This window comes from Tribolium madens, unplaced genomic scaffold (genome assembly GCF_015345945.1).
Source record: "Tribolium madens isolate multiple individuals breed KSU strain unplaced genomic scaffold, Tmad_KSU_1.1 Scaffold_2;HRSCAF=44;Tcas5.2_LGX, whole genome shotgun sequence".
NCBI lineage: Eukaryota > Metazoa > Arthropoda > Insecta > Coleoptera > Tenebrionidae > Tribolium > Tribolium madens.
The window spans coordinates 4864870-4884649 of record NW_025400995.1 but is presented as its reverse complement, the minus strand read 5'-3'; the positions used below and the strand labels follow the sequence as shown (position 1 = coordinate 4884649).

The 19780-nt window shown below is 34.7% G+C and overlaps 8 protein-coding genes across 15 annotated transcripts; 3 read left to right on the top strand and 5 right to left on the bottom strand.

Moving 5' to 3' along the window:
• Window positions 1-68: 68 nt before the first annotated feature.
• On the bottom strand, window positions 69-1476 carry LOC123006448 (E3 ubiquitin-protein ligase RNF220). Its single transcript, XM_044400937.1, has one exon. It carries the CDS (start codon window positions 1133-1135, stop codon window positions 140-142), a length of 996 nt encoding a protein of 331 aa, XP_044256872.1. The 5' UTR covers window positions 1136-1476; the 3' UTR covers window positions 69-139.
• Window positions 1477-1690: 214 nt separating this feature from the next.
• LOC123006627 (BCL2/adenovirus E1B 19 kDa protein-interacting protein 3) lies at window positions 1691-3485 on the bottom strand. Its single transcript, XM_044401247.1, has 3 exons — window positions 3271-3485; window positions 2828-3099; window positions 1691-2725 (listed from the first exon to the last, which is right to left on the bottom strand). Exons 1-3 carry the CDS (start codon window positions 3308-3310, stop codon window positions 2477-2479), a joined length of 561 nt encoding a protein of 186 aa, XP_044257182.1. The 5' UTR covers window positions 3311-3485; the 3' UTR covers window positions 1691-2476.
• Window positions 3486-3764: 279 nt separating this feature from the next.
• LOC123006626 (protein ABHD18) lies at window positions 3765-5896 on the bottom strand. 3 transcript variants are annotated; one of them, XM_044401245.1, is made up of 7 exons: window positions 5685-5894; window positions 5527-5611; window positions 5294-5476; window positions 4999-5247; window positions 4857-4946; window positions 4185-4807; window positions 3765-3950 (listed from the first exon to the last, which is right to left on the bottom strand). In XM_044401245.1, the coding sequence occupies exons 1-7, from the start codon at window positions 5774-5776 to the stop codon at window positions 3878-3880; spliced, it is 1395 nt and encodes a 464-aa protein (XP_044257180.1). In that variant the 5' UTR covers window positions 5777-5894; the 3' UTR covers window positions 3765-3877. The 3 variants fall into 3 exon arrangements, with proteins under 3 accessions (XP_044257180.1, XP_044257181.1, XP_044257179.1); XM_044401246.1 differs by having other exon boundaries at window positions 3765-4623; window positions 4672-4807; window positions 5685-5889; XM_044401244.1 differs by having other exon boundaries at window positions 3765-4807; window positions 5685-5896.
• Window positions 5897-6137: 241 nt separating this feature from the next.
• On the bottom strand, window positions 6138-7971 carry LOC123006404 (protein SETSIP-like). Of its 2 annotated transcripts, none has more exons than XM_044400854.1 (5): window positions 7622-7971; window positions 6902-7190; window positions 6651-6837; window positions 6264-6602; window positions 6138-6196 (listed from the first exon to the last, which is right to left on the bottom strand). In XM_044400854.1, exons 2-5 carry the CDS (start codon window positions 7163-7165, stop codon window positions 6162-6164), a joined length of 825 nt encoding a protein of 274 aa, XP_044256789.1. In that variant the 5' UTR covers window positions 7166-7190; window positions 7622-7971; the 3' UTR covers window positions 6138-6161. The 2 variants fall into 2 exon arrangements, with proteins under 2 accessions (XP_044256789.1, XP_044256791.1); XM_044400856.1 differs by having other exon boundaries at window positions 6902-7183.
• On the top strand, window positions 7789-9283 carry LOC123006405 (R3H domain-containing protein 4-like). Its single transcript, XM_044400857.1, has 4 exons — window positions 7789-8014; window positions 8071-8228; window positions 8278-8703; window positions 8752-9283. The coding sequence occupies exons 1-4, from the start codon at window positions 7938-7940 to the stop codon at window positions 8856-8858; spliced, it is 768 nt and encodes a 255-aa protein (XP_044256792.1). The 5' UTR covers window positions 7789-7937; the 3' UTR covers window positions 8859-9283.
• A 148-nt stretch (window positions 9284-9431) lies between these two features.
• Window positions 9432-11619, bottom strand: LOC123006214 (TBC1 domain family member 22B). Of its 2 annotated transcripts, none has more exons than XM_044400519.1 (4): window positions 11348-11619; window positions 11003-11294; window positions 10814-10953; window positions 9432-10765 (listed from the first exon to the last, which is right to left on the bottom strand). In XM_044400519.1, exons 2-4 carry the CDS (start codon window positions 11074-11076, stop codon window positions 9585-9587), a joined length of 1395 nt encoding a protein of 464 aa, XP_044256454.1. In that variant the 5' UTR covers window positions 11077-11294; window positions 11348-11619; the 3' UTR covers window positions 9432-9584. The 2 variants fall into 2 exon arrangements, with proteins under 2 accessions (XP_044256454.1, XP_044256455.1); XM_044400520.1 differs by having other exon boundaries at window positions 11003-11169.
• LOC123006213 (tetratricopeptide repeat protein 39B-like) lies at window positions 11223-15754 on the top strand. Of its 4 annotated transcripts, none has more exons than XM_044400516.1 (10): window positions 11223-11396; window positions 12696-12769; window positions 13518-13552; window positions 13602-13709; window positions 13760-14101; window positions 14148-14313; window positions 14360-14688; window positions 14738-14899; window positions 14952-15413; window positions 15463-15754. In XM_044400516.1, the coding sequence occupies exons 2-10, from the start codon at window positions 12719-12721 to the stop codon at window positions 15560-15562; spliced, it is 1755 nt and encodes a 584-aa protein (XP_044256451.1). In that variant the 5' UTR covers window positions 11223-11396; window positions 12696-12718; the 3' UTR covers window positions 15563-15754. The 4 variants fall into 4 exon arrangements, with proteins under 4 accessions (XP_044256451.1, XP_044256453.1, XP_044256450.1 ...); XM_044400518.1 differs by lacking the exon at window positions 11223-11396 and adding an exon at window positions 12170-12188; XM_044400515.1 differs by lacking the exon at window positions 11223-11396 and adding an exon at window positions 12380-12510.
• A 2644-nt stretch (window positions 15755-18398) lies between these two features.
• Window positions 18399-19652, top strand: LOC123006215 (Na(+)/H(+) exchange regulatory cofactor NHE-RF2). Its single transcript, XM_044400521.1, has one exon. It carries the CDS (start codon window positions 18634-18636, stop codon window positions 19117-19119), a length of 486 nt encoding a protein of 161 aa, XP_044256456.1. The 5' UTR covers window positions 18399-18633; the 3' UTR covers window positions 19120-19652.
• Window positions 19653-19780: the final 128 nt, after the last annotated feature.

Genomic DNA, 19780 nt, shown 5'->3' with positions numbered 1-19780 from the left:
TTTTGCCGCCTCTCGTCTTGCAATTAAAAATTCAGGTTTGGGGTAAAACATAAATAAAACAAAAAAGATTCCCTAGTAAAATTATAATAAACTCTTTCAGTATATATCACACGTGTATAAATAAAATTCTGAGCCAAGTTTACATATAAATTTTTCTCAGATCTGTGGGTGAAGTAATCATGTTACACTGAGGGCATAGTTTTTTCGCTCCGAGTGTCTGTAACCAGCACTGTTCACAATGCACGTGCCAACAACACACAGAAATAACCGGCGTACGATATCTTTCCATACAAATCAGACATTTGTAAACCTCTTCTTTGTTTTTTTCTTTGCTTTCCAACTCCCTAATCCTGTTTTTCAAGACCTCGACCAGAGGGTCCCCTTTGGGTTGCGTGTTAACAGAATCGCTGTTTTCTTCAGGTTGCATCCTCTTAGGATCTTCCCCAGTCACTGCTTTCCGCAACGCGACATTTTCAGGATCACCAGGTAAAAGGATAACATCGCGTTCAGAGTATTGCGGCGAGCCGTACGTCTGTGCGTCATCGCCGTCAACGTTTAAGTCTTCATCCTCTTCAGTCATACTTATAGAAGTCCCTAAATTATTAATCACACCCCCTGGAAGAAGGGTGGTTATACGGACACGCGATTGTCCAGCCCATTCATACTCCTCAAAGGCTTCCACATCTATACTCTCGTCACTTTCACTTTCGTTCCGTTCAGTACGGCGCAAACACTTTTCCACATGCATGGTTATTTCTTCAGAGGTTTCTTTGTTACATATAGGACACAGAACTTCCTCAGCCTTGCGTTTTTTTGTTTTGGACCGGTGCCGATTTTGTCTGTTGAGTCGGACTTTCTGGAAGGTCTCCCATGTCTTGTCAGCATTGTTATCACTTGTGTTTGATGAACTGGGGACACTGCGTCCATTTGATTTATGCTTGTTTGTTGGGATTTTACCTAGCTTGTCTACTTCTAACATAAAGTGGGATTGAACTTCGGAAATCCGTAGAGTTACACTACAAACAGGACAACAAATCGGTTCTGATAATTTTCTCTTGTTGCGACAGCCGCGACCACCTTCTTCACTATTACAACTGCTACTTGCTACTTCTATTTCTTTTATGGATCCATCCATAATACCATTAAATAACACCTACGTTACGCGCTACGAGACACGTATATTGACTTTTTACCAAATTATTCAAATTTGAAAGTGTTTTTGTTTAGATGTTGGAAGATTTTGTTTATTAGTAGCATCTTAGGTTAGTTTTCTTGTTTACACATCTTTGTACGTCAAAAATACGACAATTTCTATTAAATACATGAAAAGCTTGATGTAAATTAATTAATTTTGCACGATAGAAAGTAGGATTATTAAAAGTAAAATTGATTTCTACACAATAAACATTCTTGGAAAAGAAGTACACAGTCAATAAACAACAGTTTGAAAGGCATGGTTGCCAACTGTCAAAATACTCAAAATTCTAACATGGCGAAGTGACGTAAATACACTAAAATTTAAATTTAATGCGCACTATTTAATCTGTTATGTAAAAATTTATGATTTTGCGTAAAACCACGTGTCATTCCATATGTTTGTACTAGACTAGCATAATCTATGAAGAGCCATAATTTTTTTCATTGGTTGATAAAACGTATTGGGAAGGGAAAATATTGAGGGACTTCAACACACTGATAAAAAAATGTATTTGTGATTATTCAAACACAAATTGTGTATTATTAAATCTAAAATCTATTATTAAAGTTACTCATAGTCCATTCTAGCTAAACCAGAGAACTGTATTTATAAATAATCGTTACACTGGTAGAGCCGAAAAATATACAAGTTATAAAAAATATCAAACATAACATGGCAAATTACACCCCACCAGGTCAACAAAGTTAAAATTGAGTAGAGTACAAATTTTTTGTCGATACTTTGGGTGTTTTACGAGTTTTTCAATGCCCTTGTCCAAACAATTAGTGCTCTACTAAATCTGTAACTGGTTGAATATAAAAATCTAAAACAGCGTCATTATTGTTCTATTTATTTTAGCATACAATACCACATTGTGGTGGTGTAACTTTTAGAGTGTGCTAAATAGAAATTTGGTCTGTGACATTTTTGTACTTTATTTATTGCTGAATAAAATATGCTGCGAGACTTCTAGAAGGGAGCAATAATGACACTGTACACGTCGAAATGATAAAAATCACAAGTGCTTTAAATTTCCTAACATGAGTTTTAGGAGACAAGCACAAACCAAGTAAAAATGAGAGTACAATATATTCAGTTGAAATAAATTTGACAATAAACTATAATATAAAGTAGCCTTAAATGTGAAGGCTTATATATGTAGTAGAAAAATTCCAGTCTCAATCACAAGGCAGCATTCACAAGCCACAATATAGAAAATAATCACATAGGCATATAAAATAGCATGTCAACCACCTGCCTGTGCCTAAAAAAGTCCGCTTAGCGAACTTTGACAGCTGGTACGAAAAAGCCATGTTTGCTAAGCCACAGTCCAACCCCAGTACCAAGAATGAGTGATACCAGATTGGTTAAAAACAGTGTGCACAATCCTTTGCGTGAAAAGACACTGGTGTTGCCAACCCGAGCATAGCGGATACTCAGCATGTCTCTCTTCGGCGGCCTAAAACACCAATTTTTAGGTGGCAGCTGATCAGGTCTACTGCTCCAATCATTGAAGAAGTCTCCATCCTGAAACAATCAAAAACAATTGAAAAATCGAGATACCGAGTTCGTCGACTCTGATAAAAAAATACAGGGTGCTAATTAGATAAATGTGGATTTGATATTTACATCTTTGGCTTCAGAGTTCATGTAGTATGATTGCCATTCTAGATTCAGAGGAGTGCCTTGGACGGGGCTGTTCGGCGGCGATTTGGGGCTGCTTCTAGGAGAATCCCGCCGCGAACCTGCCAGAGAGACTCTGGCCGAGGACTGGTTTGACTCTCGTTGAGCTTCGCGCAAAAGACGCAAATAATCTTCGACGTTTAACTGGTGGGTGATAGAGCCTGGGGTGCCGCCACCTTGAGAGCACGTTGATCCAGCACTTACGTCAACCCAAGATTCTGTCAAAAATTGCTTATTAATTAGGTAAAAATAATCTTTCGGAAACGTCAAATGCTAATTATAGCCAACTGGGATGAATTCCTTTCTTACGACTTTCGTCGCCAATTTGCGATGTTTTGGTATTAATCCCTGGATGACATTCCAGATGGAATGTAAACAACGCAACATACCTCCTAAAAGGTCATCTAAGCTTGATTTCGACGATGACATTTTCCACGCGCTTGATAAAATGCTCAGATATCAACTCCAGACACTTCACTTAACACGAATTACCAGTTCTCAAATAATTTTTTATTTAATTCTACATACAAGAGATGTACTAGAGGCGTACGTGACAGACACCAACACTCAGCAACAACCAGTTAGATTCTCTGCCTTTGTCTGTTTAGCATTGACGTCACGGGTCATGTGACGCCCACAAACCAATCAGAGCCAATCTCAGCACGCCATTGTGCTAACAACGCAAAAATAAACAGAAGTAAAAGCAAAAAAACAACGCATCATTTCTGTTAGTTAGACAGAGACACAAACAACACAAATACGGCGCTTATTTTAAACCAAGTGCACAACACACACGCATCCAAACAAATCAATTGCTTTGTTTGCTCATTTTTACTCAGAATAACATGTTGTTTCCTTTGTATCACTAAAAATAACTTAGACCTTCAGTGAACAAATTTTTATTTTAGCAAAATTATCACAATACCTCAGTCAGGTACAAAGTTAAACTCTTAAAAAAATCAATACAACGAACGAAAACAACATGAACGATACGAACTAATTTTCAAAATAGGGCCCCGGCGGCGGAACTATCTTTTTGGCTTTTTCGAAAGCTTCAATAATGCAGTTCCTGAAAAAACGAATAAACAATCATCTTATGGCAATGATGTGCCTTGAGCATGCGTTAGTCTGCGGACCTTGAACTTGATTTCTTGTTTGAAAATCCGTCTGAGTCAGTGACCTCCATACAAGGGCTAGACTAGACTTCTCGTTTTATTTATTGATCAAAGAGCAAAGACACAGACTAACACGCGCGGAAAAAAAATAGTTCAAGGTATTTATGTTGTGTTCGTGTGATACAAACCTAAATAATTTTCTATGCCAAATGTAGGCCCCTACATGTCCGGTATCGACATACTTAATAGTGGCTCCTGGCCAAATTTCATCCAGTTTCGAAATACCGACTCGAGGAACATATCCGTCAGATTCAGCACAAACGGCTATGATAAGAGACGGCTCATAGGGCACTGAGAAATTTTTCAAATGTGTAAACTCATCCATCATCCCTCTCATAAACCAAATCGCTTCTTTATCACGTTTCCTCATGTCGGTTATCTCGCGACTAAAGTTAAAAATCGGCAAATTTAAAACAGAGTATTCACCAGACTCTACTTTAACATTTTGACTAGAATGTTTGTAAGAAATGGCAGGACAATTCGTTGAATCCAACAGATTCATCATTTCGTATGGAGAAATGTATCCAACATCACATTTTTGTTTCAACAAGGACGTCAACCCATACTCTGCAATACCGCATTGGCAAACTTCAGTCAGTTTTTGAAGAGACAAACCTGGGATTCTACTTAAGGTGCATGCAAACGGACTATCAACAATTTTACACGACTTTGATAAAGTATCACAGTAAATTTTGTTTGAAAACAATTGCTTTTGCAGCATGTCCCAATCAATAGATTCACTCATAACTCCCTGTAAGGTTGGCGTAAGCGTTTTTTACGTCGTAATATAACATGATTACCTCTGTAAAAACCGAGGAGGCAGTCGACCATGACAAGCAAGGTACAAGCACTAAAGGTTTTGGCCAATTAGAAGCCGCCAAGGAAGCCATCTAATGCAAAAAATCCTAACAAAAATTCAAAAAAAAAAATTACAACACTCACATGTCCTCCCATAGAAATCCCTGAAACCCCCAAGGGGCCAAAACCGATCCGTTCGCACCAATTCAAAAGCGCGAGCGTCTCCAAAATCAAACATCCGCCCATTACAAAAATATCAGAGACGTAGTGGAGACTTGAACGAAGCTGATCTTGGGGTTTTCTAGTACCATAATAAGGGTTTTCTAGAATCAATGAACCAATCCCGGCTTGTAACAGCGGCTTTGCCATGAAATTCCGGCGGCGCCAAAAATACTAAAATTATAAAATGATTCTGCAGCGTTATAATTTTTGTGATTACATGATCGCCGGTCCCCGCGAGATGGATACACAAAGGTCTGTAATCTTTTGAGGGCCATTTTAAGGGCAAGATCATTTGAAAATAAACTTGCTGGATTTCCGGAACAAGCAACGACGGTAGAAACATGCGAAAGGGGGTCCATAATCTACCCTCGAGTATCTGGAACTCGCTGAATCTCTGCGCCTGCAGGAGCCGACTTTTAATAAAAATTATTTTACAAATTGTGCACTCACGTTGATTATTTCTACGGGGTAGTCTTTTGGCAACAATTCATAACAGGCATTGCGATTAGAGACGAGTTTACGAAAGTTAAACAATCTAAAAAGTTTTTGTATTCGAAAATAATGTCAACATAACCTCAAAATGTTAAATGATAACTTTAACTACTTACTCAATTAAATTTTCAGGATTGCCCCATCCCTTAGTGAAAAACTTCGTTAAAAGTATTTTTCTGTAAATAACATCAAGCCTACTAACCGGCATTTTTACTAAAAACTATTTTTTGGCCCCCTTTAGTTCAAAAATGAAAAACTACTGAAAGATCATGACGTGTTTGTTAACTGACTAAAAACAAAATTATCACTTTGTACCTAAATTTAGATTCTCAACAAATAATAAATAATGATTGTATGAATTTGTAACTTATTATTTTTTTCACAAGAACTGATAGTAAAAAATTATGAACACGGTCTTGCACATTAACATATTATTATTATCTAAACAGTGGCGGGTTAAGTAACAGCCACGAGGGATTATAAATAAATTTTTGTTTGTTCTAAAAAAATTAATAAAGTCACACATTATTACATAAACACTCTAAATGTACACAAAATGACGAAAAGGCTAATCAGTCATTAAAAAAATATTTTTATTTATTTGAAGAAGTCCCTTCGCCTGTAGACCCTAGAAATACAAATAATAGATAAATTTGCAAGAAATTTGTTTACATATTTTTAAACTTAAACATTACGTTGTAAAGAGGATTTTTCTTGATTGCTTTCAAACATTTCCTCTTCTTCAAAATCGGAAGAACTTGAATCTGAAGAATCATCTTCCTTGTCGTTATTCCCTTCCATATCAGGATCCGGGACAAGATAATAATGTAAAGAATTCACCCAAATATCGTCTTTGATTATTTCCGCGACGATATCACTTGCAGCGTCGTCATTGTTTGCAAACCAACCAAAAAAAGTTTGTTGGCTTGAGTGTGATCTCTTCCGAGCGCTTTTAGAAGTACCTTCTTTTGTTGATGGGGTTGCTGAATGGGGTTTTTTCCATTCAATTTTTGTACTAATTGATGATAATTGTCCTGTAATAACAATTAATGCCTTTTTGCTGCAATAAAAAATTAAGAAACCTTGTTTATAGAAAAATTCTTTGACTAAGACGTCATTTTTAAAATAGGGGTTTTCATTAAAGTATAATTTGATGCTGTATCCTGATTTAATATTGTCGGCAGTATCTACTTCCAATTTTTGGAGATGTCGTAAACAATCTTCTTCGTCTTCATACAAAATGTGGCAAATACCGGGATGACTAGTAAACTGTATTTAGTTAAGGTATAATAAAATACAATGCAAGTTTGTATTTTCTTCAAAAAAAGGATACAACTGTTGACCAAAAATCAGGAATAGTTTCAATAATTTCCGTCCTTTTATTATAATAATGTTGACGTAACTTTTTATACTTTTGTTCTATTGTTAAAATTTCGTCGTTTTCCTTCTCATTTAATTTATCCAATTCAATGTGAACCATTTCCAATTGGAAAATTGCAGAATCAATGTCAGAATCATGATTTTCAGAGTCCATTAAATCATTTGCAAGGGGAGTTTCAGACGACTTCATTTTTTTAACATTTATTCTTTCAGACATTTTTAATTTAATGCAAACCTACAAACTATTCAAATGTGGGCTTAGGTTATTTTATTTACACTCGCACCCCAGCACCCTCCATAACCACCCTTATCATACTGGACCGCGCGCGCGCGCACCATGAACTCCCATAATCATTTTTTGTTTTTAATTACAAGATTTAATAAAAAAAACGGAAATTCTATAAATTAACACAAGAAAAGTCAAAAATAAATGCCTTTATTTTACAAAAAACACAAAATTGATTTTTTTAATTCCTTATTTGAGTTGAAGATTTTGCTTAATTATTGAAAGTTATAGTCTAAATAATTATTATTTATTATACAAACTGTTATTTTATTAAGAATAAAATACGAAAAAAAGTTATGAAACAATCGATATAAAAAACATTCGGACGCGTGCACGCTTACACTTGTGTCTATTACGCAGGCGAAAATATAAACACTTGAGATTTACCTGTATCTCAAATTTTAAATTTTATTAAAAGTCGTTGCTTGAATTCAGTTTTTTTGCTAAAAGCTAGTCTAATAATGGAATTGAAATAAACGCCACTAACAGTACCGTTTTCTATAGTTGGGGAATTCAGGTCTATACATATTCTCGCAAACCTACAATCTCGATTGCGCATTAGACCCTATTGTAGCTTTCTTGCGCATTACGCAATCGATTGACGTTTATATATATTATTGTTGTTATGAGTGCTTTTGTTAACAAAAAAATGGATAATTAACAATACGATCCTAAAGGATTTTGAGAAAAAGCAGCAATAACAATGACGGTCACAAAAGGCAAACGAATTTATTCATTCCCTGTTGGTTCCGGAAATAATTCAGATGTTGAAACTCTCCAGTAAGTTATGAAACATTTTTTACTTAATTAATTATATGCTAAATTGGGACTTTTAGCTTGGGCAGTGCATCTGCTAGTGATACTGAGTCGTTGAACAATGAGCCAGTGTCCAGAAGCAGGCCTTTTATACCTCCTCTTTTCAAGGGTACTAGAGAAGAGTTAGGGAATCTTAAAAAAAATTCTGGTAGGAAGAAATTAAGAAGATACCAGAATCGTTCGTATGTTTTACTTAAAAGTCACAGTAAATGCATTGTTTAATGTAGGTTGCTTGTTGCAAACTCTTGCTGAAGAGGAGGGAGATGATGAGTCTTTTGTGGTGATAATGGAGCCTTATACAAGTCCTTTTGCAAAACTACTCCAAGACGATGATGCCTTACAATTCTGGAATGCTTTTGTTGACAAATCTGAGGAAGAACAAGCTCAAGTTGTTGCCGCTTTTTCTCAACAAAATTCGAAAAAAGATAAGGATGTGCAGAAGGGGAAGCCATCCGCTCGAATTTCGCCAAAAATCAAACGTACAATCAAAATTAAAAAGAACTTGTCGCTAGAACAAGTGAAGAAATCTGAAGATGATCTAATTGCCTTCTTTAAGTCGACACCAAGTCAGGTCTATGTCAAATGCCCACCTACTTACTTTGAAAGACTGCTTTTACATGCCATTGCTCAATATCATGATCTACAGTCACTAGGTACACTTGCAATAATTTGGAGAATAGTACAATAAAAATAGTTTTCAGGAATGAATGAGGATGGGAATAAAAGAGTTGAAATTTACAACACAAGGGAAAATTGGAATCCTGCTGATTGCTTCTTGACAGATTTTGTTGCTCAGTTAAGGAAATAATTTTCCTTCCTGTATTTTATATAAATAACGTGAGCATGATGTATTGTTTTTATTGCAGTGAATGTACTTTCACTATTATTCTTCATGAATATTTAATTTAAGATGTTTTAATTGTTGTTTTTGTTCAGAGTTTTATTTTGTAATGTACGAATTTTAAGTCGTATAAATCAATACATTTTTCTATTTGTTTAAAGTATTAATACATTGTGTAATAGATTTTAGGAGTTACTTAGAATGATAATAAGTGTGTTCTCTTATGAGGTTGTCTAAGAATAATGCGCAGGTGCCACCACATTGTCACTTTTTCATGTGATTTTTTGTTACATTCTCGGCAAATGAGCTACTTTTATCGTACCTATTTTTGTTATATGTGCAAATTGATTCTCAAAGAGATTCTCATTTGAATAAATAGTTTTTTAATCTTATTTTACATATTTTTCCTGGATAACTGAACTAAAAAAAATGATAATAAAATGCGGTTTCTACTTTAAACACTTTTCTTCCCAAATTTGATATAGATGAGCTTAAAGCAAGATTGGAGCGTTTCAGGATGTAATGATAAAAAGGTGATAATTTGATGATTTTATTGAGTAACTGTTATTTCAAATCACATATACAATATAAAAATATGTGTCAAGTCATGTATTTACAACAACAAATGTAAGAGTTTTGTTTCAAAACAATAATTATAAAAGAACATTCAATTTATTACAATACAGTATTTAATCAGCTATCACCAGTGTTACTTTGCAAATGATTGGGAGCATCTGCAAACATAACTTTCAATTTATACGCCTCTGCTACTAAAATACTAATTTGAGAACTTGTCCAAGACTGAGTAGGAAGATTTTGAAGTAATAATAGCAGTCCTTGAAAATCATTTTGTCGCATAAGATCGTCTTTCCAGTAAAGAAGAAAAGAAGCACAAACGTAAAGTTGAAACGAAGCGAAACAATCGTTTTCTGCTAAATATGTGTCCCACAACCTAATAGTACATCTTAAAGGAAGCTCTCTCGTGAGCAGATTATTCAACCAACGAAACGAGAATTGTAAATAACTAACATTGTGTTGTTTGAGATGGCGATGAAGCGTCTCATCAACTCTTTTAATTAATTCTTCTAACCGATGTACTTTGCGTTGTATACCAACTTGCGCAAAAACATAATTATCTTGAATACCATCTAGAAATTTGGATAAACACCAAAACGAGTCAGCCTCAATAATTCTAAGCTGTTCTTCCGTTAAAGTATCAACTTGAAACGTTTCAAAAGCTTGATTATTCAAAATAAACTCTTGAAGGAACACCACGTAAAAAGGAGTCACCAAATCATTGATCCCTTGAACGTAACCTGAGGCAGGATGTCTGATAGACCAAATAAACAAAATTCTCTCGAACATAATTTGTACAGTTTTTTGTTGAAACAAGGGAATTGAAGGGTTCATTCTTGGCACATCAATATTGATCTGGTGCTGAATATCACGATTAGTCTCATCATGGTCAGCATAGTAATACTTGTCCACTAAATTCCAATAATCTTGTCTTTTCCTCTCTAAGACGCCATTTCTCCGCTCCAGATTGATGGGCAAATACCCCGACAACAGCCTCCAGGTGATTGCGCGAACCTTAACGGGAATCCCAGACCAGCTCAATTTGCACAATTCCTGGTGACTGGGAGGATTGGCTAAAACACTCTCAAAACGTTCCAACTTAGATTCACTATCCTCATCCTGTGGCGGGTGTAGACAATGCAATTGTTGGGGCCTGCCCGGGATTCTACTGTTCCTAACGTGCTCCATCTCTCCACTTTCAGGCTTTTCATTCGAGTTTGGAGTATCTGTGCTGCTGCGGTGGCTGTTTAGTACGTTTAAAGCTGCGGATTGTGACACTTTTTTCGATATTTTCGTGTCTGAAATGGATTTAATCAAAAAGTGCCAGTTTTTTCTCAACAACTCACTCTCTAGTCCTGATATTATACAGAAATCGTCGTCGTCCATTGCCCAGGCGTCGCTAACAGAAGCTTGAAAGTCTTGAAACGACGTGGCACCTACCATTTTTGGTTTTGAGCTACTTTTCACATCTTTCTTGGGGCTTGGTCTACGGGAAATATATGACAAGAATTAGATTTTTTTGAAATGGATATTACCGTCCAGGTACTGTTTTGCTGTTTTTCTTCCAAAATGAGGTTTTGTCATGGTCCGGATTTCTGGATCCTTCCATTCTTACACGTTTTTCACACTTCCCGTCGTGTTATCCATAATTTTCCCTCTGACAAATCCTCAAGTTTTTGAGGTTATTTAACCCAAAACTCAACTGTCAACAAACATGGCAACGTCAAAATATATTACGTCACCAGTTTTAGAATAATTAACGTTAGTCTATATTTTATATTTTTCCAATGTTCCTAATCACGCTTATTACCAAAAAATACCCATTGACTGCGAAATTGTTTTCAAATAATATTTCTTTTTCTTAGTTAAGAAAAAAATACCCTAGGTTTTTGTCGCTTCACGTGTCGTAACCACCATGTTGTGAGACAGGTAGTTTCGCTTATTTACATCAATTGTATGTAATTAATTCACGTGTTTCTTTTTGTTTTATATCTGTTTTTGCTTTACAATTAACTGCTTACACTTAAAATTTTACTTTAATGTAATTTTACGTTATCTTTATAGCTGTAGATATGTGGCTTTATTTTATTAAAATAAACTAATCTTGATTTGTTGTGATTGTTTCAATGTTTGATATTATTTATTAAACATGTCTATTGCTAAATCAACGTTTCTATTTTAATCCGAGATTTGGAAAAATACCGTAAAATGACGTTCACCACCAGATGTAAATATGAAAGGTGAAGCCATTTGTATGTGTAATTACATACTATGAAATGTCCTGACGTCATAGTTACCAAAAAAGACCTAACATTAGAAACAGACAATTAATTAAATAGACATTAACTTATTATAATTCATGTAATAATAAAAGCATTAGTTAATATTGCAAGTCAGTTTTTATATGTATATATTAAGGAAAAAGATAGTTTCAAGCCCAGTTATAAACTAGCAAAAAACCTCAAAACATAAAATTAAAATTTGTGGGAACAAAATAGTTATTTAAAACCGGAAAACAAAACACTTAATTTTTCCTAAGTGAGGAAGATCAGTTATTAAAATTATTTTTGTATATTCTAATGTTTGTTGAGTGGTCAGAAGGTATATATTAAAATACTATCAGGCTAATCTTGAGTCAAGTAAAACAAGTTTTTATAGACTCCACGTAATATATTATGCATTTACGTTGTTGAATGTTACTGTTCTAAAATTTATCAACATGTGAGTATGTTTTGTTCCTTTTGTAATAGAAAATACTCGTATTTAATGTCATTTATTATTTCATTATCAATTCATTCCCACGTGCATTACTGCATTGCTTTTAATTAACTTTACAAATTAATGAATTAAATGAAGACTTGATCAAATTAGGGATAAATGCTGCCTACATATTTCCTCAGGATAAATTCTCAGCAGCCATTTATATAATACAATGTATTGCCTTTTATCAGTTGTGATAAAGACATATTGACTAATGCACCTACTTGAGTGAATTTATCCTTTTGTGTTTAGGCGTATAGGAGAGAGTGTTTATTATATCGAGGTTAGTCCCTACTTTCTTCAACTTTTACCAAAATCTTCGAAGCTTTAGTAGTGTATAAACGATCGCGTAACTAATAAGATTAGCGTAGACTATCTAACTTATAACATGATTAGTTAAGTTCATACAAGTATATAGTATCCAATATTTTTCTCGTAGAAAATCTCTGATAGATGTATCTATTTTAGTGACTCTTTGTTTACCAACAGTGATGGCTTCCTACTCCGACAGTGAAGATGTGGACGATCAAGATTGGGATGAGGTAAACACACATTTCTTATCACTTATCATTGTATCAGTTCGAGTTCAAATATTTTTCGCACTTTAAAATATCACGAAAGCGCGTCTATAGGCGCAAATATGTGGTTTTATTATTTTCCAAAAAAGAAAACGCGGTGAATGTGAAAGTAACTTTTTAAAATCTCAAGTTAAATCAGCGGTTCGCTGTTCGCAATTCCAGTATATATTTTACCGTCAATAAATATTAAAAACTATCATAATAATAAATAGTTATTTACTTGTCCATGCGACAAAATATAGTTAAATTAAAATCAGTTAACAAAGGTTGTTTATAACTAGTCGGCAACAAGTTTTCGAAACTTGATCGTTTTACGCACAAGTTTCGTAGCAAGTCAAATTGGAAATAATTTTCGTAATAATTAGTCCATTAATTAGACCTCGCGTTTAATTGTTATATTTAACAATTTTCTAATGTAAAAATTGCGAAACTCGGAAATTTCCATTCGAGTAGGTACACTTGAACCTGTTTACCTACATCAAATTTATAATTTTCGAGTCATTAATCAGCCAAAAAAATCATTAACTGAGTTTCAGAAGCCACAAAATATCCTTTCATGCGTCACCATTTATGTAAATTTATTTTAATTTGTTTTTTATGTTATTGAAACACAAAATTCGGGGTTTTACGCGGATTTCCTTTTACGTAGTCTATATTTCAAAAATTTCATCCCTGTAGCTCGATTAATACATTTCACTTTCGCTATTTGCAGTTCGAGGATGCGGTCAACGACATTGACTTTCCTACGTAAGTGTTTATATCATCAAGTAAATAAATATTAAAAGGATAATTTTAGACCCCAGGGTGACATGACTTTAGAACGTGCCGTTGATGAAAGTCAAAAGGCGATAAACTATTTTTTTAACAATCAATTCCTGGAGGCGAAAAACTTGATGGAACCTTAGTGGGTCACCCGAAGCGTTTTTTTTTCTTTTTTTAAGTAATTTGTTTTAGTGCTGCTACCAGCATTTATCATTCCCTTGGACATTCAGTATTTCTTTTTCTTGAGGCTATTTTGACTTTTGAACACAAATCGATAGTAAATGCTTCCACGGCTTTAAAACATGCGATTCGAGTGTGTAATAAGCAAAGAAGGAAGAACACTTTTGGGGAGTCTTTGGGGAAAATGGTGAAACGAAATAATTTTGATCAATATACGGAGGAGGAAGCTCATGCCGAGCTCTGCCACGCTGAGTGTCTTCTACTTAAGTCAATGTTGACTTTCATGGAAGACGAAACGTTGAGCAGTTTTATTAAAGCAGGAATTAAAATTCGGTCATGCTACAATTCTTACAAGTAACAACAAAACATAGAGGGGACAAAAAATTACTTTTGTTTTCAGGGATTGCCAACAGATTTTATTGAAAAGTCAATGGGAAAAGAGCTCTTCGAAAGTACATTTTGAAAGTGGGGTTAAAATGGGCATAGGCACTTTTAATCTTATGATATCTCTGTTACCATCGCGAGTAATCAAATTATTAGAATTTATAGGATTTTCCGGGAACAAAGTAATAAAAATTACGATTTAATAAAAAATAATTGTTGTTATTTCAGCAATTAGGTCTTAACGACCTCGTCGAAGGGTACAAAACCGATGGTCTTCGCCAGATTTTATGTTTAATGACACTCCTTGGGTACAATTTAATCGTCCTCTATGTTTTAAGTCATCAAGAAGGTGATATTAAATTAAGTGAAGAAATACTAAACAAACAACTGAAAAAGCACCCGCAAGGAGTTTGGTTTTTGTTTTTTAAAGGCCGATTAGAATTTATGAAAGGTGATCTTGAGTCCAGTATAGACTGGTACAAAAAATCATGGAAATCACAGAGTTTATGGCCTCAGTTCCATCATGTGTGTTTCTGGGAACTGTTGTGGGTTTATTGGTATGTTTTTCAAACATTAGATTATTAAAAATCAAAGCAAAATTTCCAGTTTGAAAGGAGACTGGAAAGAAGCACTAACTTATTGCACATCTCTTCTCGAAGGTAGCCGCTGGTCAAGAACCATTTACAGCTATCAAAAAGCCGCACTTTTGTGTATGATGAAAGAGGAGCTTTCATCTACAGATATTGTTGTGATAGACAATTTAATGAAGTAATTAATGGGTGTTGTAACATATCTCGTTTTTCCTAATAATTTTTTTCAGGGATGTTCCTAAATATAAACAAAGAATTGCCGGAAAATCATTGCCATTAGAAAAATTTGCCGTAAAAAAATCAGAACGTTACTTCGAACAGGGTCACAACCTAATCTTGCCAGTAATAGAATTAATGTATGTGTGGAATTTGTTCAAAGCGATGAAAAATTTCAACGTTGCTAATAACATATTCAAAATTATTGACAAAGCTCTAAAATCTTTGAATTCAAAGACACAGACGTCAAAATATGATACTGACAATAGAGCACTAATTTTGCTACTCCAAGGGGCGTGTTTGCGTCAAATGAAAAGTCCTTTGCAGGCTTTGACATGTTTGGAAACTGTGATTTCGTTACAGAAGGATATTGTCGAAGATCACTACTTAGTGCCGTATGCTATAGTCGAACTGGCACTCATTGAATGGGAAGAGGGTAACAAAGAGAAGGCAATTCTGGCTCTCGAGGATGCAAAGTAGGTTACTTTTAGTGTAGTTGTCTCGAAATGTAATATTTTGTTCCAGGAAAAACTATTCGGGCTATTCATTGGAGTCGAGGCTGCACTTCCGGATCCACACCGCTCTAACTGAATACAAAGCGGAAATGAAGAATACAAAAAACTAAAAATTTTAACCTAATAACATGATATTGTTGCATTTGAATGACAGTTGTGTTCCTGAATTAGCACCCATAACAACATACCATTTTGTATAGTCCTAGCACTGTGTATACCAATATTTATAAGAAAGGCTGTGTTGTTATACTACTGTTTTGTGTTGTTTATTTCTAAATAAATTTGCATTTAATTTGTTGATACTTATGGCCTTGTTAATTAAAAAATCGCATGTCGGAATGTATAATCAGGATTTCCATTAAGACGAAAATTGTGGGAAGCTGAACTGTCACCTCTATTGTTAATTATCCTTCAGTCCATTGATTTAGCCTTAAAATCACCACCATGACAAAGGAAAGTGTCGTTCATGCGAAATTGATTGTTCTTCTTTATTTGATTATTCCAGAAATCCTACGAGACCTGGTGGGATAAAGTACCTTGAAGAAACGTCGAAACTTTATTAGCGATGAGTCATTTTATACGGTTTTGGCACAGTTTAAAAACTACTAGTTTGTATGCAAACATTGATACACAAATGTTATTGTTTGACAAAACCGCCAAAAGCCAGCCAGTGTTTACCCAACAATTACCAAACGGTTTTACCTAATTCTTAATAAATTACAAGTACAGTGAAAGTGTCAATTAGAACACTACTCAGTAATTAAATTCATTACATTGCCGTTGATTGAGGAAAACAAATTATTGCAATTATTTGCTGCGTCAGGTATTCGCCAATATCCTATATGCAAACAAATCCATTTACCCAAACGACACGGGAAATTTTTAATCCTAATTTCTAACAATTTAATAAAAAGAATTACGTGTCAATGAAATATTTTTACTCGGGATTAAGATGATTACAAGGTGACTCAAACCAACCTTGACTAAATCATCTCGTACCTTCATCATAAAATGAATAATTACGAAATCCTTGCAGGATATTTAGCAACGCCCTTTAAAGAACGATAATTGCACGGTGTTTGAAACGTATAATTTGGAGCCGGGAAGTGCGACCCTGGTCAATAAGCAAAAAATTTATTTACCATTATTACCTATTAAAGAGCACCTTACTAAAAACATTTGTTATGAAATTATTTACATAAAAAAAACAAAGTTGTGATGACGGACCCGTGAAAGGCTAATAAAATAAAAAATACATAAGAATTATACAACTTTTTGTTAGTAAAACAATAGCAATCAAATATGACCATTGTTTTTAGATTTATAGATATGTATTATATAAATGCACAATGAAAATTAAAAAAGTGTTTCGTTCATTGGTGTGTAAATTTTTCTGCAAATATTTACTATATTTTTTTAAGTCTATCTACAATTTAAAATGTTTGAGTACATAATTGCCTACCTACAACATATTCTTTTAAATGAACTGTAATTTTCTTGTACTTGTAAAACTTTGGTATCATCGTCCTTTTTCGAATTTCTTTATTTAGGTAGGCAAAACTTAATTGTAAGTAAATAAAAGTCTGTTTGAATCTTATTTATTATAAAAAAAAATATCTAAAATCCTCTAGTTGTAGGTAAAATATTTTTCGGAAATCTCACATCTTGATATGCATAAATTTCTCTAATACCATGCTTTCAAATAAATTTCCGATCAATACAGGGTGCGCCAGAACTCGCGCCCCAGAGAAAAATGCCATGTAAAGTAAGGTACCAGGAACATGGAAAAAATGTTAAAAAAATTCTATCTATAAAAATTTTGAAGTTATGAGAGTTTAAATTTTGCATGTTGACTCTATTTATTTCCGTTGGAAAAATAATTTTCCAAGTTTTTTTGCTATAGGCTATTAGAAGAGGATACAAAAAAGCTCTATCCTGAATTCTAACTCTGTTTAATGTTATTTATGGTTTTTATTGGCAAAATTTTTATACTTTTACTAAATAATTATAAAAAAATATATACAATATCATCAGTGTTATTAAATAGACACGAAAAAATGTGAAATGTCAAAAAATAAATGTCAAAATTTTTTGACAGAATTTTTTAAACATTTTTTCCATGTTCGTGGTATTTTATCTTACTTGAAATTTTTCTCTGGGGCGCGAGTTCTGGCGCACTCTGTATATGTAACTTTAAATAAAAAGAGAGATAAGGCACATTGATTAGAAATGTATTTGAATGTAAGGTATGCTTATAATTTTGTATTAATTTAAATATTGAAAGACTTGTTTTAATTTTTTTCATTAATGATTTTAGTTTTTACTGTTAGCAGCAGTTTTAAAATTGTAAGTAGTAGATCCTCTCACTATGCCACTCCCTAGAGTAAAAATATAAACAAGAAAGAAAAACAGGAACCACTGTGTTTATTTTTGATATATTGATCCGTTGATAATGACAATAAACGATTTTATTGTTATCTTGAAGAAATTCCTGTGGTCACAGTAGAACTTTTAGCTTCTTGGTTTAGTTGAAAATAATAATAAGAAACTCGTATATTCAGGGATATTATCCATAATTAAGAGTAATTACAAAACAATTATAATTTTGTAATGCATGTTCCTTGCAGACATTGTAATAAATACCACAGTTATAGTTGTTTTAATTGTTGTTTTTGTACCTTGTAATTGTTAGACATAAGTTTCCTGTATATCTATGTATCATAAATAAACAAAATTGTATAAAAATAGCTGTAGTTCCATTGCCAAAGCACGGGTAATGTCTATTTAAAATTTAAAAAGCCTTTTATTGCTTGCGAACACACATCGTGGCTTTGGTGGTTTTTCCAAGGCGAAGGCTTGTGCAGGTAAATCGCAGCGTCGGGTGGGCGTCTGATGTTGTAGCTTAGAGGTTGTCGCCGCAGCATGAAGAGCTAGAGCTGTGGTATCGACAATAGTGGATGTCGTCAAAGCTGTTGAAGGCGGTTGTCGGTCGACGCGGTCGCGCGGGAGCGGGGCGTGCTCACTTACCTTACCACTTCCAGTATCACATTCTAGTTACCAACCATCGTACCATCGAGCTGATTGGCGACCGTGTGGTGCACCTGTAGAGTCGACAGTGCGCGATGTTCGGATGTAGTTGCATTGTTATCAGTGATTAAATTGGTGGCAAATCGATCGCGTGATGTCTTCCGAGGTGAAAAGCCATCACCCCAAGGCGCGCCTCTGCCACATCAAGAAGTGGGACCACTTCGACGGCTACGGCTTCAACCTGCACGCGGAAAAAGGCAAGCCTGGCCAGTACATCGGCAAGGTGGACGACAACTCGCCCGCAGAAGCGGCCGGCTTGAGGCAAGGCGACCGCATCTTGGAAGTCAACGGCGAGCCCATTGCCAACAAGACGCACAAGCAAGTCGTCGAGTTGATCAAGACGCTGGCCTCCGAGACCAAACTCCTCGTCGTCGACCCACACGACGACGGCATCATCCCCACGGAGCCGGACAAAGAAAAGCACAATGACGTCAACAAAAAAGAACACGAAAACGGAACGCTCAATTTGAGCATGACGGCGGCTGAGCTCCGGGCCAAACTCGCCTCCAAGAAGAAGTTCGACCCCAAGAAGGAGTCTATGGACTTCAAACAGAAGTTCGACATCGTGCAGAAACTTTAGTGGCCAGTGGACGGTTTACAACCAGTGTTACATTGAGTGACCTTGGGAAAATAACGCTCAAATTCTACTATTGAGTTTATACAGGTGTTACATAAATAATAATAGTGACATTAAATGATGCGGAACTGGACACGCAATCGTTCCTAATTCAAAGAAGCACCTCTCATTTTCCCCTTATCTACGCAAAAACAACAAACATCGATTTAGTTTTGGAAACACAATCATTATCGTGATTCTATTATTAATTCTATTGATTCGCATAAAGTGACACGAAATGCATAAACTCGTCATATAAGTCTTTGACTGGTAACCCGTCAATGCCAAATATGCTACGATAATACAAATTACGCTCCAACAATTGATTTCATGATATAATCAACTAAAACAATACCCGTGAGAACAATTAGTTTAGTTCAAATTTAGAAATATCTTACTTTTAGTTACTATGAGATTACGACTTATTAGTTATGTTTTTACCCAGAAATTTTGTAAAATATGTTATATAATCTGTATAAAATAAACTTATAGAAGAACCTTTATCTTTCATTATCCTTATGTCTGGGAGATGAACACAAACATACCTTCTTTCTATTTGGGTGAAGGTTGCCCACCATAGCGGAACTCAAATCTTGTGACGACGTTTCTTATGACTCGGCACGTT

What these genes read in the sequence shown, in the direction of transcription:
- LOC123006626 (XM_044401244.1), bottom strand. Translation starts at nt 5,776, where the DNA reads ATGCCGGTTAGTAGGCTTGATGTTATTTACAGAAAAATACTTTTAACG. An exon ending in TCGCGGGGACCGGCGATCAT is followed by an intron (nt 5,248 to 5,293) that starts GTAATCACAAAA and finishes TTATAATTTTAG; the next exon opens with TATTTTTGGCGCCGCCGGAA. An exon ending in GGATTTCTATGGGAGGACAT is followed by an intron (nt 4,947 to 4,998) that starts GTGAGTGTTGTA and finishes TTTTTGCATTAG; the next exon opens with ATGGCTTCCTTGGCGGCTTC.
- LOC123006213 (XM_044400514.1), top strand. An exon ending in TCATGCTACAATTCTTACAA is followed by an intron (nt 14,102 to 14,147) that starts GTAACAACAAAA and finishes TTTTGTTTTCAG; the next exon opens with GGATTGCCAACAGATTTTAT. An exon ending in GAACTGTTGTGGGTTTATTG is followed by an intron (nt 14,689 to 14,737) that starts GTATGTTTTTCA and finishes CAAAATTTCCAG; the next exon opens with TTTGAAAGGAGACTGGAAAG.
- LOC123006448 (XM_044400937.1), bottom strand. Translation starts at nt 1,135, where the DNA reads ATGGATGGATCCATAAAAGAAATAGAAGTAGCAAGTAGCAGTTGTAAT.
- LOC123006214 (XM_044400519.1), bottom strand. Translation starts at nt 11,076, where the DNA reads ATGGAAGGATCCAGAAATCCGGACCATGACAAAACCTCATTTTGGAAG. An exon ending in AGCAAAACAGTACCTGGACG is followed by an intron (nt 10,954 to 11,002) that starts GTAATATCCATT and finishes TATTTCCCGTAG; the next exon opens with ACCAAGCCCCAAGAAAGATG. An exon ending in TATAATATCAGGACTAGAGA is followed by an intron (nt 10,766 to 10,813) that starts GTGAGTTGTTGA and finishes AATCCATTTCAG; the next exon opens with ACACGAAAATATCGAAAAAA.
- LOC123006627 (XM_044401247.1), bottom strand. Translation starts at nt 3,310, where the DNA reads ATGTCATCGTCGAAATCAAGCTTAGATGACCTTTTAGGAG. An exon ending in CTTAGATGACCTTTTAGGAG is followed by an intron (nt 3,100 to 3,270) that starts GTATGTTGCGTT and finishes AATTTTTGACAG; the next exon opens with AATCTTGGGTTGACGTAAGT. An exon ending in TGAACTCTGAAGCCAAAGAT is followed by an intron (nt 2,726 to 2,827) that starts GTAAATATCAAA and finishes TGATTGTTTCAG; the next exon opens with GATGGAGACTTCTTCAATGA.
- LOC123006405 (XM_044400857.1), top strand. Translation starts at nt 7,938, where the DNA reads ATGACGGTCACAAAAGGCAAACGAATTTATTCATTCCCTGTTGGTTCC. An exon ending in TCAGATGTTGAAACTCTCCA is followed by an intron (nt 8,015 to 8,070) that starts GTAAGTTATGAA and finishes TGGGACTTTTAG; the next exon opens with CTTGGGCAGTGCATCTGCTA. An exon ending in TCATGATCTACAGTCACTAG is followed by an intron (nt 8,704 to 8,751) that starts GTACACTTGCAA and finishes AATAGTTTTCAG; the next exon opens with GAATGAATGAGGATGGGAAT.
- LOC123006404 (XM_044400854.1), bottom strand. Translation starts at nt 7,165, where the DNA reads ATGTCTGAAAGAATAAATGTTAAAAAAATGAAGTCGTCTGAAACTCCC. An exon ending in CTGATTTTTGGTCAACAGTT is followed by an intron (nt 6,838 to 6,901) that starts GTATCCTTTTTT and finishes AACTAAATACAG; the next exon opens with TTTACTAGTCATCCCGGTAT. An exon ending in AGAATTTTTCTATAAACAAG is followed by an intron (nt 6,603 to 6,650) that starts GTTTCTTAATTT and finishes TTGTTATTACAG; the next exon opens with GACAATTATCATCAATTAGT.
- LOC123006215 (XM_044400521.1), top strand. Translation starts at nt 18,634, where the DNA reads ATGTCTTCCGAGGTGAAAAGCCATCACCCCAAGGCGCGCCTCTGCCAC.